General features: G+C 47.5%; 1 protein-coding gene across 1 annotated transcript in view; it reads right to left on the bottom strand.

Annotated features, from left to right (window-relative positions):
- arfgef2 (ADP-ribosylation factor guanine nucleotide-exchange factor 2 (brefeldin A-inhibited)) overlaps positions 1 to 17,729 on the bottom strand; it is a gene marked incomplete at its 3' end in the record, with an annotated part of 89,269 nt that overhangs the window by 15,198 nt on the left and 56,342 nt on the right. Inside the window, exons 25-32 of the mRNA XM_079490810.1 lie at positions 17,495 to 17,664; positions 16,533 to 16,684; positions 15,497 to 15,669; positions 10,358 to 10,518; positions 5,448 to 5,578; positions 2,665 to 2,794; positions 2,027 to 2,162; positions 790 to 928 (exon numbers count right to left, since the gene is read on the bottom strand). Coding sequence (XP_079346936.1) covers positions 790 to 928; positions 2,027 to 2,162; positions 2,665 to 2,794; positions 5,448 to 5,578; positions 10,358 to 10,518; positions 15,497 to 15,669; positions 16,533 to 16,684; positions 17,495 to 17,664 — 1,192 coding nt within the window. The remainder of the gene's footprint in view (positions 1 to 789; positions 929 to 2,026; positions 2,163 to 2,664; positions 2,795 to 5,447; positions 5,579 to 10,357; positions 10,519 to 15,496; positions 15,670 to 16,532; positions 16,685 to 17,494; positions 17,665 to 17,729) is intronic.

Raw genomic sequence — 17,729 nt, 5'->3', positions numbered from 1 at the left:
ACCCGATTAATTTAAGGACCACTTGACCACTTTGCAGGCGCGCACACACACACTATTCAACCAAAAACGCTATTAGATAAAATGTTTATTTTGTATAGAGTATAGAGTATAGTTTAGTAAATACTGTGAACTAAAAAAATACAGTAAATACTGTATCTGTAACCTTACAGGTTTATCTGGTTTAATTTCTTCACTCTCCGAGGTAACTTAAGAGTAAAGGGGTTGACTGTCAAACTATAAAACAATGCTAAATGACCGTCCGACACCGAGCTGAGAACTTAATGCTGTAGTGGTGTACAGTATGTCTAAGCATGTGTAGGCTACTCTCTGTAGAGCTCAGGGAGCTGTTTCTACACTTGGATGGGGTTATGATATGGGTCCTTGATGTTTGTTTATGTGTGATGATTTCTTCCCCTGGTGGCCACACAGGGATAGCCTACTAATGGCTTCATTCTCTGTCCTGAGTTCAATCCCAAATAGGGACTGTGTCCACAGGTGTGATTGCTTTTCGTTTATTTGTTCTGCCCACTTATACCTCTATATATATACACACACCTGTCCTATATGCGCTGCTATCCAATATACCTGACGAAGGCCACAGAGGCCGAAACGTTGTGTGTTTTACCCCGCCTTGGTAAATAACGTCTTAGCTTTCAAAAGGGTGTGCAGACTTGTTCTTTCTTTTGCAGTATGTCTAAGTCTAACCAGTGGACAAACGGACTTGGAACGACATGGTGGGTCATGGAGTAACTGGAGGGACGTTACGTTACGTTACGTTGGGTTACGTACGCGTGAGGGCTGGTGTTCTGGAAGATCTCCAGCATGCAGGCGCAGGTGGTGTTCCACACCTCAGGGCTGAACTTCTCCCCGTTGAGGATGACCAGGTTCTCCAGACAGTTGGTGCCCGAGCGCGCCAGCTGTTCATTGTCTGTTAAGGCCAGGGAGGGAACAGCACAGTGTCAACAAACATGGAACTTACACCATAATAACGTGTCTTCCAAAGACAACGATTGTGATTGTGTAGAGGCAAGGAAGCAACCAGGTGCTCAGGTGTGCAGGTATACAAAATGTAAAAATAGTAAAAAGGTGCTCCTGGGATCAATCGGGATAACACATCTATAGAACAAAGCGGAGATCCGGGCACACTTAATGGTTAAAAAGGAGGAAATCTTTATTCAACCGACCTATAGAGCGTCGCAGTCCTGCCCCTTTCATGATGACGTCAGGCCCAGGAAATGAATCACAATGCATTTTCCCCATAGACGTTTCAAAAAGTATTTATTTAAAGACCTTTTAAGCGTCGTACGAAGCCAACTCGAGTCGTGACAAATCATGACAACACACACAATATTTTGGACCAAACAAATAATTACATAGAAGAAAAACAGAAAAAGTCGTTTTTTTCTACTTTCTAATTCTTTGTTTGGCCCGAGAAATTGTGTTTGTTGTCATGATTTGTCACGACAAGAGTTGGCTTTGTCCGCGGCGTAAACGTCTTTAAATAAATACTTTCTGAAATGTCTATGAGGAAAATGAACGGAGAATCATTTCCCGGGCCCTGGTAGGAGGCGGGACTGCGACGCTCTATACGGTCTTCATCATGGCTAGATTTGTGATTGTAACCTAGTATACCTAAAGTATATAGTTATAAGTTATAAGTATATAGTATATAGTTATACCTAGTATAACCTAGTATTGTAACCTAGCTAGTTGTGATGCTAACCGTCTTGCAAGAACGTTTTTTGGCACCATTTCCCCCCCCCCCATCGTGATTAATACAATAACATACAATATGAATAAATGGCCGTTCAGGATTTCCTCAGAATGCCTAGATCAGATTTCATCATCATCATTTTTCGACCGCGGTCGAGATCGTGGATTTCACATTATCACGCCAGACTTTCCGGTCCTTCATTGCCATCCCCAGTTCCTGCTTACTGATGCCTGTGTCCCTATAGCGATGACATCAGGGAACGACAGTTTTCTACCTCTGGTCTGCTTTGACCAGCAGATCAGATTTACTCACCTTGTCTGACACACCACTGCAGCTGTGTGAAGATGTCTGCGAGCAGCACCTCGCTGAGAGGCTCGTAGAACTGGGTGAACACGTCACAGATGGCGTACAGCGCGTGGTTACACGTGGTCGTCATCCACTCCGTTTTCTGTGAACAAACAAACAAACAAACACAGATGTGACTACAAAAAAAAGGCCAGCTGTTGTCGGGTTTCGCCAATTAAAATTGTGCACGACGTGAATTCGATCACTGTCACATTCCCCCCCCCCCCCCCCCCCCCTTTAACCCATTTTGAACGGTGAACGATTCTACAAATGTCTTCTAAATCCTGACAGGTTCCCAAAGTGCCAGCAAGGGCGAGATCCCCCGGGGGTCCTTGACGGAGTTCCAGGGGGTCCCCAGCTAAATGATAGTTTGTAACCAAATGGACCCTTATGGGGTCTGTAACTCTGAGAGTGTACAAATGAAACCAAATGGACCCGTCAGAGTCCATTTTGACGGGTCATTTGGTTCCATTTGTACACTCAAGAGTCCAGCTAAAATATAATAATATTTTTGGGGGGGATTTGAGCTAAAATAATGGTCCAGAGTCCAGCTAAAATAATGAATATATATTTGGGGGGGGATTAGAGTAATTGTGTCAGCTCACCTCTGTCTGCTGCTCAGGCAGCTTCATGTTATCAAAGATCCGGAAGACGATCCTGAAGAGGTCGTGCCACCAATGCTTCTCAAACGTGTGTCCGTAGCTCTTCATGATCTCAAACATGACCGTCAGCCCCCTGTCACAAAAACACACACATGACTGTCAGCCCCCTGTCACAAAAAAACACACACATGACTGTCAGCCCCCTGTCACAAACACACACACATGACTGTCAGCCCCCTGTCACAATAACACACACATGACTGTCAGCCCCCTGTCACAATAACACACACATGACTGTCAGACCCCTGTCACAATAACACACACATGACTGTCAGCCCCCTGTCACAATAACACACACATGACCGTCAGCCCCCTGTCACAATAACACACATGACTGTCAGCCCCCTGTCACAAAAACACACACATGACTGTCAGTCCTGTCACAAAAACACACACATGACTGTCAGTCCTGTCACAAAAACACACACATGACTGTCAGTCCTGTCACAAAAACACACACATGACCGTCAGCCCCCTGTCACAAAAACACACACATGACTGTCAGTCCTGTCACAAAAACACACACATGACTGTCAGCCCCCTGTCACAAAAACACACACATGACTGTCAGTCCTGTCACAAAAACACACACATGACTGTCAGTCCTGTCACAAAAACACACACATGACTGTCAGTCCTGTCACAAAAACACACACATGACCGTCAGCCCCCTGTCACAAAAACACACACATGACTGTCAGTCCTGTCACAAAAACACACACATGACTGTCAGCCCCCTGTCACAAAAACACACACATGACTGTCAGTCCTGTCACAAAAACACACACATGACTGTCAGTCCTGTCACAAAAACACACACATGACGGTCAGCCCCGTCACAAAAACACACACATGACTGTCAGCCCCCTGTCACAAAAACACACACATGACCGTCAGCCCCCTGTCACAAAAACACACACATGACTGTCAGCCCCCTGTCACAAAAACACACACATGACCGTCAGTCCCCTGTCACAAAAACACACACATGACCGTCAGTCCCCTGTCACAATAACACACATGACTGTCAGCCCCCTGTCACAACACACACACATGACTGTCAGTCCTGTCACAAAAACACACACATGACTGTCAGTCCCGTCACAAAAACACATTGTATTTTCTTCCACAGAACAGTGCACTAAACCTTTGTTCCATGTTACTGTGCCAATGTTATGAATCTCTAGAAGGGTAATTAAGTGTACCAGCTTGCCTGATTGAGTCATCATTATTAGGAAAGGTGCCCATATAATCATGCGTCTGCTCTATCAGTATGATATCACACATGCAATTATATGGGCACGTTTCCTAATAATGGTGACTCAACCAGGCAATCCGGTACACCTTCCCTTCTTGAGAATCTAACTCCCTTTTCTGTGGAAATTCTTGACTTCCAACTTCCCAGTAACTGACAACGTGGCATCAATAATGAGTCAGTGAAAAGCTTGTAGGACTGTTGTTTTCGTCACATGACGTGCGGTGTACATTAGGCTGCAATCACGCAGCCCATTCTGTGCAAAATCTACTTCATGTTACATATTTCATGTAATGTTAGACCAGATTTGACTGAGAGCCTGCCATCGCGCAACCTGCAGCTTTTCACCAGAGGAGATGTTTTTTTTTTCCTAAAAATGAGTTAATAGCACAGGCAGACTCTTCACATACTAGAGCATGTCTGGAATAAGTGTCAGAGCTGAAATCGGCATGTAAATATGAAATAAATGCTTAAACATGTAGCTAGGTGTAATGTTAGAGTCCACAGAAGTCATGTAAATATGAAATAAATGCTTAAACATGTAGCTAGGTGTAATGTTAGAGTCCACAGAAGTCATGTAAATATGAAATAAATGCTTAAACATGTAGCTAGGTGTAATGTTAGAGACCACAGAAGTGAACCTTTCAAGCACAGTCCAACAAATGGAGTAAGATGATTTCCTCCCGGACCCGTCAGCAACTATATGTTTTTTCAGTCACTGCAGGGCATTGTGCTGTGGTCCTACCTGGTTCTAAAGGGCATTGTGCTGTGGTCCTACCTGGTTCTGAAGGGCATTGTGCTGTGGTCCTACCTGGTTCTAAAGGGCATTGTGCTGTGGTCCTACCTGGTTCTAAAGGGCATTGTGCTGTGGTCCTACCTGGTTCTAAAGGGCATTGTGCTGTGGTCCTACCTGGTTCTGAAGGGCATTGTGCTGTGGTCCTACCTGGTTCTGAAGGGCATTGTGCTGTGGTCCTACCTGGTTCTAAAGGGCATTGTGCTGTGGTCCTACCTGGTTCTGAAGGGCATTGTGCTGTGGTCCTACCTGGTTCTGAAGGGCATTGTGCTGTGGTCCTACCTGGTTCTGAAGGGCATTGTGCTGTGGTCCTACCTGGTTCTGAAGGGCATTGTGCTGTGGTCCTACCTGGTTCTAAAGGGCATTGTGCTGTGGTCCTACCTGGTTCTGAAGGGCATTGTGCTGTGGTCCTACCTGGTTCTAAAGGGCATTGTGCTGTGGTCCTACCTGGTTCTGAAGGGCATTGTGCTGTGGTCCTACCTGGTTCTGAAGGGCATTGTGCTGTGGTCCTACCTGGTTCTGAAGGGCATTGTGCTGTGGTCCTACCTGGTTCTAAAGGGCATTGTGCTGTGGTCCTACCTGGTTCTGAAGGGCATTGTGCTGTGGTCCTACCTGGTTCTAAAGGGCATTGTGCTGTGGTCCTACCTGGTTCTGAAGGGCATTGTGCTGTGGTCCTACCTGGTTCTGACGTCCAGCTTGCAGCGGTTGATGATGCAGGAGAGCTCAAACAGGATGGGGAACCAGCCTCGAACCCACACACGGTCCCCAGGGGCCACGTTCATGTCATCACTGGTGTACTCTCTCAGAGCCTGGACAGGGGGGGGGGGGGGGCATTTAATCAATTTAGATCTGGAACGCATCTGTGTCACCTCATAGCTTTTAACCATTATTTTAAACTTTAGCTGGTGAAAAAATAGCAGATCTACAAGCTCATAGCGCGGCAACGAGTGCCGCACTACGAGCTTTCATAGCTCCTACCTGTGGCCTCTCGGAGACATATTTAGACTATGTGTAACATGTACAGCTCCTACCTGTGGCCTCTCGGAGACGTATTTAGACTATGTGTAACATGTACAGCTCCTACCTGTGGCCTCTAGGAGACGTATTTAGACTATGTGTAACATGTACAGCTCCTACCTGTGGCCTCTCGGAGACATATTTAGACTATGTGTAACATGTACAGCTCCTACCTGTGGCCTCTAGGAGACGTATTTAGACTATGTGTAACATGTACAGCTCCTACCTGTGGCCTCTCGGAGACGTATTTAGACTATGTGTAACATGTACAGCTCCTACCTGTGGCCTCTCAGAGACTTATTTAGACTATGTGTATCATGTACAGCTCCTACCTGTGGCCTCTCGGAGACGTATTTAGACTATGTGTAACATGTACAGCTCCTACCTGTGGCCTCTCAGAGACGTATTTAGACTATGTGTATCATGTACAGCTCCTACCTGTGGCCTCTAGGAGACGTATTTAGACTATGTGTAACATGTACAGCTCCTACCTGTGGCCTCTAGGAGACGTATTTAGACTATGTGTAACATGTACAGCTCCTACCTGTGGCCTCTAGGAGACGTATTTAGACTATGTGTAACATGTACAGCTCCTACCTGTGGCCTCTCGGAGACGTATTTAGACTATGTGTAACATGTACAGCTCCTACCTGTGGCCTCTCGGAGACATATTTAGACTATGTGTAACATGTACAGCTCCTACCTGTGGCCTCTAGGAGACGTATTTAGACTATGTGTAACATGTACAGCTCCTACCTGTGGCCTCTCGGAGACGTATTTAGACTATGTGTAACATGTACAGCTCCTACCTGTGGCCTCTAGGAGACATATTTAGACTATGTGTAACATGTACAGCTCCTACCTGTGGCCTCTCAGAGACGTATTTAGACTATGTGTAACATGTACAGCTCCTACCTGTGGCCTCTAGGAGACGTATTTAGACTATGTGTAACATGTACAGCTCCTACCTGTGGCCTCTCAGAGACGTATTTAGACTATGTGTAACATGTACAGCTCCTACCTGTGGCCTCTCAGAGACATATTTAGACTATGTGTAACATGTACAGCTCCTACCTGTGGCCTCTAGGAGACGTATTTAGACTATGTGTAACATGTACAGCTCCTACCTGTGGCCTCTCAGAGACGTATTTAGACTATGTGTAACATGTACAGCTCCTACCTGTGGCCTCTCAGAGACTTATTTAGACTATGTGTATCATGTACAGCTCCTACCTGTGGCCTCTCGGAGACGTATTTAGACTATGTGTAACATGTACAGCTCCTACCTGTGGCCTCTCAGAGACGTATTTAGACTATGTGTAACATGTACAGCTCCTACCTGTGGCCTCTAGGAGACGTATTTAGACTATGTGTAACATGTACAGCTCCTACCTGTGGCCTCTCAGAGACGTATTTAGACTATGTGTAACATGTACAGCTCCTACCTGTGGCCTCTAGGAGACGTATTTAGACTATGTGTAACATGTACAGCTCCTACCTGTGGCCTCTAGGAGACGTATTTAGACTATGTGTAACATGTACAGCTCCTACCTGTGGCCTCTCAGAGACGTATTTAGACTATGTGTAACATGTACAGCTCCTACCTGTGGCCTCTAGGAGACGTATTTAGACTATGTGTAACATGTACAGCTCCTACCTGTGGCCTCTCAGAGACGTATTTAGACTATGTGTAACATGTACAGCTCCTACCTGTGGCCTCTAGGAGACGTATTTAGACTATGTGTAACATGTACAGCTCCTACCTGTGGCCTCTCAGAGACGTATTTAGACTATGTGTAACATGTACAGCTCCTACCTGTGGCCTCTCAGAGACGTATTTAGACTATGTGTAACATGTACAGCTCCTACCTGTGGCCTCTCAGAGACATATTTAGACTATGTGTAACATGTACAGCTCCTACCTGTGGCCTCTAGGAGACGTATTTAGACTATGTGTAACATGTACAGCTCCTACCTGTGGCCTCTAGGAGACGTATTTAGACTATGTGTAACATGTACAGCTCCTACCTGTGGCCTCTCGAGACGTATTTAGACTATGTGTAACATGTACAGCTCCTACCTGTGGCCTCTCAGAGACATATTTAGACTATGTGTAACATGTACAGCTCCTACCTGTGGCCTCTAGGAGACGTATTTAGACTATGTGTAACATGTACAGCTCCTACCTGTGGCCTCTAGGAGACATATTTAGACTATGTGTAACATGTACAGCTCCTACCTGTGGCCTCTAGGAGACGTATTTAGACTATGTGTAACATGTACAGCTCCTACCTGTGGCCTCTAGGAGACGTATTTAGACTATGTGTAACATGTACAGCTCCTACCTGTGGCCTCTCAGAGACGTATTTAGACTATGTGTAACATGTACAGCTCCTACCTGTGGCCTCTCGGAGACGTATTTAGACTATGTGTAACATGTACAGCTCCTACCTGTGGCCTCTCGGAGACGTATTTAGACTATGTGTAACATGTACAGCTCCTACCTGTGGCCTCTAGGAGACGTATTTAGACTATGTGTAACATGTACAGCTCCTACCTGTGGCCTCTCGGAGACGTATTTAGACTATGTGTAACATGTACAGCTCCTACCTGTGGCCTCTCGGAGACGTATTTAGACTATGTGTATCATGTACAGCTCCTACCTGTGGCCTCTAGGAGACGTATTTAGACTATGTGTAACATGTACAGCTCCTACCTGTGGCCTCTAGGAGACGTATTTAGACTATGTGTATCATGTACAGCTCCTACCTGTGGCCTCTAGGAGACGTATTTAGACTATGTGTAACATGTACAGCTCCTACCTGTGGCCTCTAGGAGACGTATTTAGACTATGTGTAACATGTACAGCTCCTACCTGTGGCCTCTCGGAGACGTATTTAGACTATGTGTATCATGTACAGCTCCTACCTGTGGCCTCTAGGAGACGTATTTAGACTATGTGTAACATGTACAGCTCCTACCTGTGGCCTCTCGGAGACGTATTTAGACTATGTGTAACATGTACAGCTCCTACCTGTGGCCTCTCGGAGACGTATTTAGACTATGTGTATCATGTACAGCTCCTACCTGTGGCCTCTAGGAGACGTATTTAGACTATGTGTATCATGTACAGCTCCTACCTGTGGCCTCTAGGAGACATATTTAGACTATGTGTAACATGTACAGCTCCTACCTGTGGCCTCTAGGAGACTTATTTAGACTATGTGTAACATGTACAGCTCCTACCTGTGGCCTCTCGGAGACGTATTTAGACTATGTGTAACATGTACAGCTCCTACCTGTGGCCTCTCGGAGACATATTTAGACTATGTGTAACATGTACAGCTCCTACCTGTGGCCTCTCAGAGACGTATTTAGACTATGTGTAACATGTACAGCTCCTACCTGTGGCCTCTAGGAGACATATTTAGACTATGTGTAACATGTACAGCTCCTACCTGTGGCCTCTAGGAGACGTATTTAGACTATGTGTAACATGTACAGCTCCTACCTGTGGCCTCTAGGAGACGTATTTAGACTATGTGTAACATGTACAGCTCCTACCTGTGGCCTCTAGGAGACGTATTTAGACTATGTGTAACATGTACAGCTCCTACCTGTGGCCTCTCAGAGACGTATTTAGACTATGTGTAACATGTACAGCTCCTACCTGTGGCCTCTAGGAGACGTATTTAGACTATGTGTAACATGTACAGCTCCTACCTGTGGCCTCTAGGAGACGTATTTAGACTATGTGTAACATGTACAGCTCCTACCTGTGGCCTCTCAGAGACATATTTAGACTATGTGTATCATGTACAGCTCCTACCTGTGGCCTCTAGGAGACGTATTTAGACTATGTGTAACATGTACAGCTCCTACCTGTGGCCTCTAGGAGACATATTTAGACTATGTGTAACATGTACAGCTCCTACCTGTGGCCTCTCAGAGACGTATTTAGACTATGTGTAACATGTACAGCTCCTACCTGTGGCCTCTAGGAGACGTATTTAGACTATGTGTAACATGTACAGCTCCTACCTGTGGCCTCTCAGAGACGTATTTAGACTATGTGTAACATGTACAGCTCCTACCTGTGGCCTCTAGGAGACGTATTTAGACTATGTGTAACATGTACAGCTCCTACCTGTGGCCTCTAGGAGACGTATTTAGACTATGTGTAACATGTACAGCTCCTACCTGTGGCCTCTCAGAGACGTATTTAGACTATGTGTAACATGTACAGCTCCTACCTGTGGCCTCTCAGAGACGTATTTAGACTATGTGTAACATGTACAGCTCCTACCTGTGGCCTCTAGGAGACGTATTTAGACTATGTGTAACATGTACAGCTCCTACCTGTGGCCTCTCAGAGACGTATTTAGACTATGTGTAACATGTACAGCTCCTACCTGTGGCCTCTAGGAGACGTATTTAGACTATGTGTAACATGTACAGCTCCTACCTGTGGCCTCTCAGAGACGTATTTAGACTATGTGTAACATGTACAGCTCCTACCTGTGGCCTCTAGGAGACGTATTTAGACTATGTGTATCATGTACAGCTCCTACCTGTGGCCTCTCGGAGACGTATTTAGCACAGTGGCGTATGAGCCTGATGGCCTCCATGCTGGTGTCGGGGAAGGCAGCGTTGCACACGAACTCCGACAGGCACTTCACTGCATCCTGGAAGGAGTCGATGGCAGCTGCAAAGTGCTGCTGGAAGGTGTTCACTGAGGGAGGGAGGGAGGGCAACAACAGACAGTCAAACCATGGATACTATGGAAAAGGAAGAGCAAGGAATAGAGCAGAGGTGCTCACACCTTTTGACTTGAGAGCTACTTTCAAAATGACCAGCTCAACAAGATCGATCTACCCACCAAAAAATATTATCCCATTGCTGGGATATAGAGGGTATGCACGTCACATCATCATCAAACTAGGAAGTTATGCAGGAACGCCTACTGCGTGGCAAAAAACTACTTTCTGGCCTTGACCAGCCCATGCATCCACACAGAAAAGTCATATCTGATTGCATTAAACAACATTAAACAATGTTAAACTCACTTTGCCTGTTGCTTTGCCACTCGATTTGCCACTCGATGTGCCATTCACTTTAAGCATGTGCATACCCTCTATAGAGCGGGAAAATTGGTATGTTTTTTTGTATATAACTTTGTAATGCTACTGATGCTTCCATTGTAGGTTAACAGGCACCTTTTTGATGTCAATCAATCAAGTCACCTTAATTCAAGTTGCAGATCCCAAAAAATATTGTATTTAAATTATATATCATGATGTTTTAGTGGCATGTGATCTACCTGCACAGCCTTTGTGATCTTACTGGTAGATCACGATCTACCTTTTGGGCACCTCTGGAATAGAAGGGTATGCGCGTTATATCATCATCATACCAGGAAGTTATGCGGGAGCTACTGAGAGTAGCCTGGGCAGCATTCCATTACGCGTTTATGATCCGGTTGAGAGCAGATGGTTAAGTTTCGGCATGTTGTAGTCAATGATGTAGTCATCTGGCAGGAAACCACAAGGCGGAATCAGAAGTACCCAAAATACTTCCCGCGATTATAATTTGAGGGTCTACCCAATGAAATCATTGATGCAGCTTTAATAGTTTAGCTGATTTATAAAATATAAATGTGAGTGTACTTTCCAGAGACTATTTAGCATCTGTATACCTTTGTTGTCCCACGGGGGAAATTCTATTTTAATGGGTAGGCCCTAAAATTACGATCGTGGGGACTTATTTTGGGTACTTCTGATTCCGCCTTGTGGTTTCCTGCCAGATGACTACAAATCAGTGACTACAACACCACCGACATAGAAACATAGGTTTTTTTCTGAAAACTGTCATGATTTGCAAGACATTTTGTGTCAGGTCTAATACTCACTGATGTGGTCTGGAAGGCCAGCTCCACTATGGGATCTAATACTCACTGACTATGAGGCCTGTGGTCTGGAAGGCCAGCTCCACTATGGGGTCTAATACTCACTGACTATGAGGCCCGTGGTCTGGAAGGCCAGCTCCACTATGGGATCTAATACTCACTGACTATGAGGCCCGTGGTCTGGAAGGCCAGCTCCACTATGGGATCTAATACTCACTGACTATGAGGCCTGTGGTCTGGAAGGCCAGCTCCACTATGGGGTCTAATACTCACTGACTATGAGGCCCGTGGTCTGGAAGGCCAGCTCCCCTATGGGGTCTAATACTCACTGACTATGAGGCCTGTGGTCTGGAAGGCCAGCTCCACTATGGGGTCTAATACTCACTGACTATGAGGCCTGTGGTCTGGAAGGCCAGCTCCACTATGGGGTCTAATACTCACTGACTATGAGGCCCGTGGTCTGGAAGGCCAGCTCCACTATGGGATCTAATACTCACTATGAGGCCTGTGGTCTGGAAGGCCAGCTCCACTATGGGGTCTAATACTCACTGACTATGAGGCCTGTGGTCTGGAAGGCCAGCTCCACTATGGGGTCTAATACTCACTGACTATGAGGCCCGTGGTCTGGAAGGCCAGCTCCACTATGGGGTCTAATACTCACTGACTATGAGGCCTGTGGTCTGGAAGGCCAGCTCCACTATGGGGTCTAATACTCACTGACTATGAGGCCCGTGGTCTGGAAGGCCAGCTCCACTATGGGGTCTAATACTCACTGACTATGAGGCCCGTGGTCTGGAAGGCCAGCTCCACTATGGGGTCTAATACTCACTGACTATGAGGCCCGTGGTCTGGAAGGCCAGCTCCACTATGGGATCTAATACTCACTGACTATGAGGCCTGTGGTCTGGAAGGCCAGCTCCACTATGGGGTCTAATACTCACTGACTATGAGGCCCGTGGTCTGGAAGGCCAGCTCCACTATGGGGTCTAATACTCACTGACTATGAGGCCTGTGGTCTGGAAGGCCAGCTCCCCTATGGGGTCTAATACTCACTGACTATGAGGCCCGTGGTCTGGAAGGCCAGCTCCACTATGGGATCTAATACTCACTGACTATGAGGCCCGTGGTCTGGAAGGCCAGCTCCACTATGGGGTCTAATACTCACTGACTATGAGGCCTGTGGTCTGGAAGGCCAGCTCCACTATGGGGTCTAATACTCACTGACTATGAGGCCCGTGGTCTGGAAGGCCAGCTCCACTATGGGATCTAATACTCACTGACTATGAGGCCTGTGGTCTGGAAGGCCAGCTCCACTATGGGGTCTAATACTCACTGACTATGAGGCCCGTGGTCTGGAAGGCCAGCTCCCCTATGGGGTCTAATACTCACTGATGTGGTCTGGAAGGCCAGCTCCACTATGGGATCTAATACTCACTGACTATGAGGCCTGTGGTCTGGAAGGCCAGCTCCACTATGGGGTCTAATACTCACTGACTATGAGGCCCGTGGTCTGGAAGGCCAGCTCCACTATGGGATCTAATACTCACTGACTATGAGGCCTGTGGTCTGGAAGGCCAGCTCCACTATGGGGTCTAATACTCACTGACTATGAGGCCCGTGGTCTGGAAGGCCAGCTCCCCTATGGGGTCTAATACTCACTGATGTGGTCTGGAAGGCCAGCTCCACTATGGGATCTAATACTCACTGACTATGAGGCCTGTGGTCTGGAAGGCCAGCTCCACTATGGGGTCTAATACTCACTGATGTGGTCTGGAAGGCCAGCTCCACTATGGGATCTAATACTCACTGACTATGAGGCCTGTGGTCTGGAAGGCCAGCTCCCCTATGGGGTCTAATACTCACTGATGTGGTCTGGAAGGCCAGCTCCACTATGGGATCTAATACTCACTGACTATGAGGCCCGTGGTCTGGAAGGCCAGCTCCACTATGGGATCTAATACTCACTGACTATGAGGCCCGTGGTCTGGAAGGCCAGCTCCACTATGGGGTCTAATACTCACTGACTATGAGGCCCGTGGTCTGGAAGGAAGGCCAGCTCCACTATGGGGTCTAATACTCACTGACTATGAGGCCCGTGGTCTGGAAGGCCAGCTCCACTATGGGGTCTAATACTCACTGACTATGAGGCCTGTGGTCTGGAAGGCCAGCTCCACTATGGGGTCTAATACTCACTGACTATGAGGCCCGTGGTCTGGAAGGCCAGCTCCACTATGGGGTCTAATACTCACTGACTATGAGGCCTGTGGTCTGGAAGGCCAGCTCCACTATGGGGTCTAATACTCACTGACTATGAGGCCCGTGGTCTGGAAGGCCAGCTCCACTATGGGATCTAATACTCACTGACTATGAGGCCCGTGGTCTGGAAGGCCAGCTCCACTATGGGATCTAATACTCACTGACTATGAGGCCTGTGGTCTGGAAGGCCAGCTCCACTATGGGGTCTAATACTCACTGACTATGAGGCCCGTGGTCTGGAAGGCCAGCTCCCCTATGGGGTCTAATACTCACTGACTATGAGGCCCGTGGTCTGGAAGGCCAGCTCCCCTATGGGGTCTAATACTCACTGACTATGAGGCCCGTGGTCTGGAAGGCCAGCTCCACTATGGGATCTAATACTCACTGACTATGAGGCCCGTGGTCTGGAAGGCCAGCTCCACTATGGGGTCTAATACTCACTGACTATGAGGCCCGTGGTCTGGAAGGCCAGCTCCACTATGGGGTCTAATACTCACTGACTATGAGGCCCGTGGTCTGGAAGGCCAGCTCCACTATGGGGTCTAATACTCACTGACTATGAGGCCTGTGGTCTGGAAGGCCAGCTCCACTATGGGGTCTAATACTCACTGACTATGAGGCCCGTGGTCTGGAAGGCCAGCCCCACTATGGGGTCTAATACTCACTGACTATGAGGCCTGTGGTCTGGAAGGCCAGCTCCACTATGGGGTCTAATACTCACTGACTATGAGGCCTGTGGTCTGGAAGGCCAGCTCCACTATGGGGTCTAATACTCACTGACTATGAGGCCTGTGGTCTGGAAGGCCAGCTCCACTATGGGGTCTAATACTCACTGACTATGAGGCCTGTGGTCTGGAAGGCCAGCTCCACTATGGGGTCTAATACTCACTGACTATGAGGCCTGTGGTCTGGAAGGCCAGCTCCACTATGGGGTCTAATACTCACTGACTATGAGGCCTGTGGTCTGGAAGGCCAGCTCCACTATGGGATCTAATACTCACTGACTATGAGGCCTGTGGTCTGGAAGGCCAGCTCCACTATGGGGTCTAATACTCACTATGAGGCCTGTGGTCTGGAAGGCCAGCTCCACTATGGGGTCTAATACTCACTATGAGGCCTGTGGTCTGGAAGGCCAGCTCCACTATGGGGTCTAATACTCACTATGAGGCCTGTGGTCTGGAAGGCCAGCTCCACTATGGGGTCTAATACTCACTGACTATGAGGCCTGTGGTCTGGAAGGCCAGCTCCACTATGGGGTCTAATACTCACTGACTATGAGGCCCGTGGTCTGGAAGGCCAGCTCCACTATGGGGTCTAATACTCACTGACTATGAGGCCCGTGGTCTGGAAGGCCAGCTCCACTATGGGATCTAATACTCACTGACTATGAGGCCCGTGGTCTGGAAGGCCAGCTCCACTATGGGGTCTAATACTCACTGACTATGAGGCCCGTGGTCTGGAAGGCCAGCTCCACTATGGGGTCTAATACTCACTGACTATGAGGCCCGTGGTCTGGAAGGCCAGCTCCACTATGGGATCTAATACTCACTGACTATGAGGCCTGTGGTCTGGAAGGCCAGCTCCACGATGGTCTCGTCGTGGTCCGAGGCCGCCTGGTGGAACACCGAGAAGATGTTCTTCCAGCCGGAGCGGATGTTGGCGGCCTGGGAGTTCACCATCTGGGCCACGCACCTGATCACCATGTCCCTGATGGTAGGAGACCTGGACGGGAGGGAGGGAGGGTGTGGAGGGAGGGAGGGAGGGAGGGAGGGAGGGTGTGGAGGGGCAGAAAAAACAGTGTCATGTGTGTGATTAATTTGGGGGAACATGGAACATTATAACCTATTGGTCAATTTTGTTGAGTTTATGGTAGAGCTGGGATACCCGACCTAAACCCGGGTCAGACGCAAATCAGAAATGAATGGTCGGGGTCAAGTCAGACCCGGGTTCAGACTAGTACTGTAGTTTAAGCTACATCATTCCACCACAGTTTGAAAAAAACACTTTTGACTCAATTTATAATTTAGGCATTTAGCAGACGCTCTTCATAATATCATCCATTTTCATGTCATCTCTCAACCATCCTCCAGCAAAAGGGATGTTGCATCATATTTATACCCGAGGACTCATCTGTGTCACCTTATATCTTTTAACAACTTTAACCATTATTTTAAACTTTAGCTGTTGAAAAATATCTGAAAAAGATCGTAGCTTGTAGATCTGCTATTTTTTTCAATTTACGTTTTATTGAATTTTAATCAAACATACATGAAAACGAAACGACTGACAATTGACAATACATACTGATCTGCTATTTTTTTTTTAACCGTGAAAATGTGTGCAAATCTTTAAATATATATTCTTTCACAGCGAACGTTTTTTAACTCAAATCTTTGCTTCTGGGAGGTCCCTGAACAACATGTGGGTCGGCCAATTACATATAATATTTGGGGGTCCTCGACATGAAATAGTTTGAGAACAACAGACATAGAAACATAGGTTTTTTTTTCTTCAGAAAACTGACCTAATCTAGAAAACATTTAGTAGAATCTGATCTCAGGTCTTAATGGGTTATATTTTGCTACCTGTTCTTCTTCATGATGTGTTCAAACGGCCGCAGGAAGTCCTTCTGGAAGCGGAAGTTGGCCAGCTCTCCTTTCTCCAGGAACTTCATGGACAGCTGCCTGAGGGAGTCCACGGCGAAGATGGCCACGTCCTCGTTAGGGTTACAGCCCACCTAAGGACAGACATATCATCAAAGACCAGGAAGGAAAACAGATGTTTGGATCCATTTCTTTATGGTAAAAAACATTGTACGCCAAATTAGCCAATGTCTCTCTAGTTTAGCCTGTGACCCGAAAGAGAAATTAGACGTTTGCCCGGAACCCAAACTGGTGAAAATAGCAGATTTACAACATGTCGCGGCCATCGATTAACGCAGATGTTGTCACCTGGATCAACAACAGGTCTGCTCCAGGTCTGCTCATGAGGGGCGCGACAACACAAGCGAAAATAATAAAGCTCAACAGAATCCAGGGCTACTAAGTCGCGGGAATGAGCACGGAATGAGCACGCGCGCGACAATTTCAAGGGACCGCGCTCACGTAATTACAGATGCGGGTTAGGGTTTAGGGGCTGTACTGACCTTGTTGAAGTGGTCTCCGATGACCTGCCAGATGCGGGTTAGGGTTTAGGGGCTGTACTGACCTTGTTGAAGTGGTCTCCGATGACCTGCCAGATGCGGGTTAGGGTTTAGGGGCCGAGGCTGTACTGACCTTGTTGAAGTGGTCTCCGATGACCTGCCAGATGCGGGTTAGGGTTTAGGGGCCGAGGCTGTACTGACCTTGTTGAAGTGGTCTCCGATGACCTGCCAGATGCGGGTTAGGGTTTAGGGGCCGAGGCTGTACTGACCTTGTTGAAGTGGTCTCCGATGACCTGCCAGATGCGGGTTAGGGTTTAGGGGCCGAGGCTGTACTGACCTTGTTGAAGTGGTCTCCGATGACCTGCCAGATGCGGGTTAGGGTTTAGGGGCCGAGGCTGTACTGACCTTGTTGAAGTGGTCTCCGATGACCTGCCAGATGCGGGACCACTGCAGCCGGATGCGGTTCATGTTGTAGTAGGAGATCTCCACGATCTTCTGCAGGCTGAACATCCTGGGCTGGTGGGCCGAGGCCAGCTCGTCCATGGAGACGGCGCACAGCCACCGCACGAAGTCCACTGGAAACCACATGACAGACAGCACATTGAGACTGAAGTGTTGTTTTCGTGGATTAAAACCCCAA

Source organism: Electrona antarctica, assembly GCF_951216825.1.
Source record: "Electrona antarctica genome assembly, chromosome: 2".
NCBI lineage: Eukaryota > Metazoa > Chordata > Actinopteri > Myctophiformes > Myctophidae > Electrona > Electrona antarctica.
Note: the sequence above shows the minus strand (reverse complement) of the source record. Positions and strands in the feature narration are given on the sequence as shown.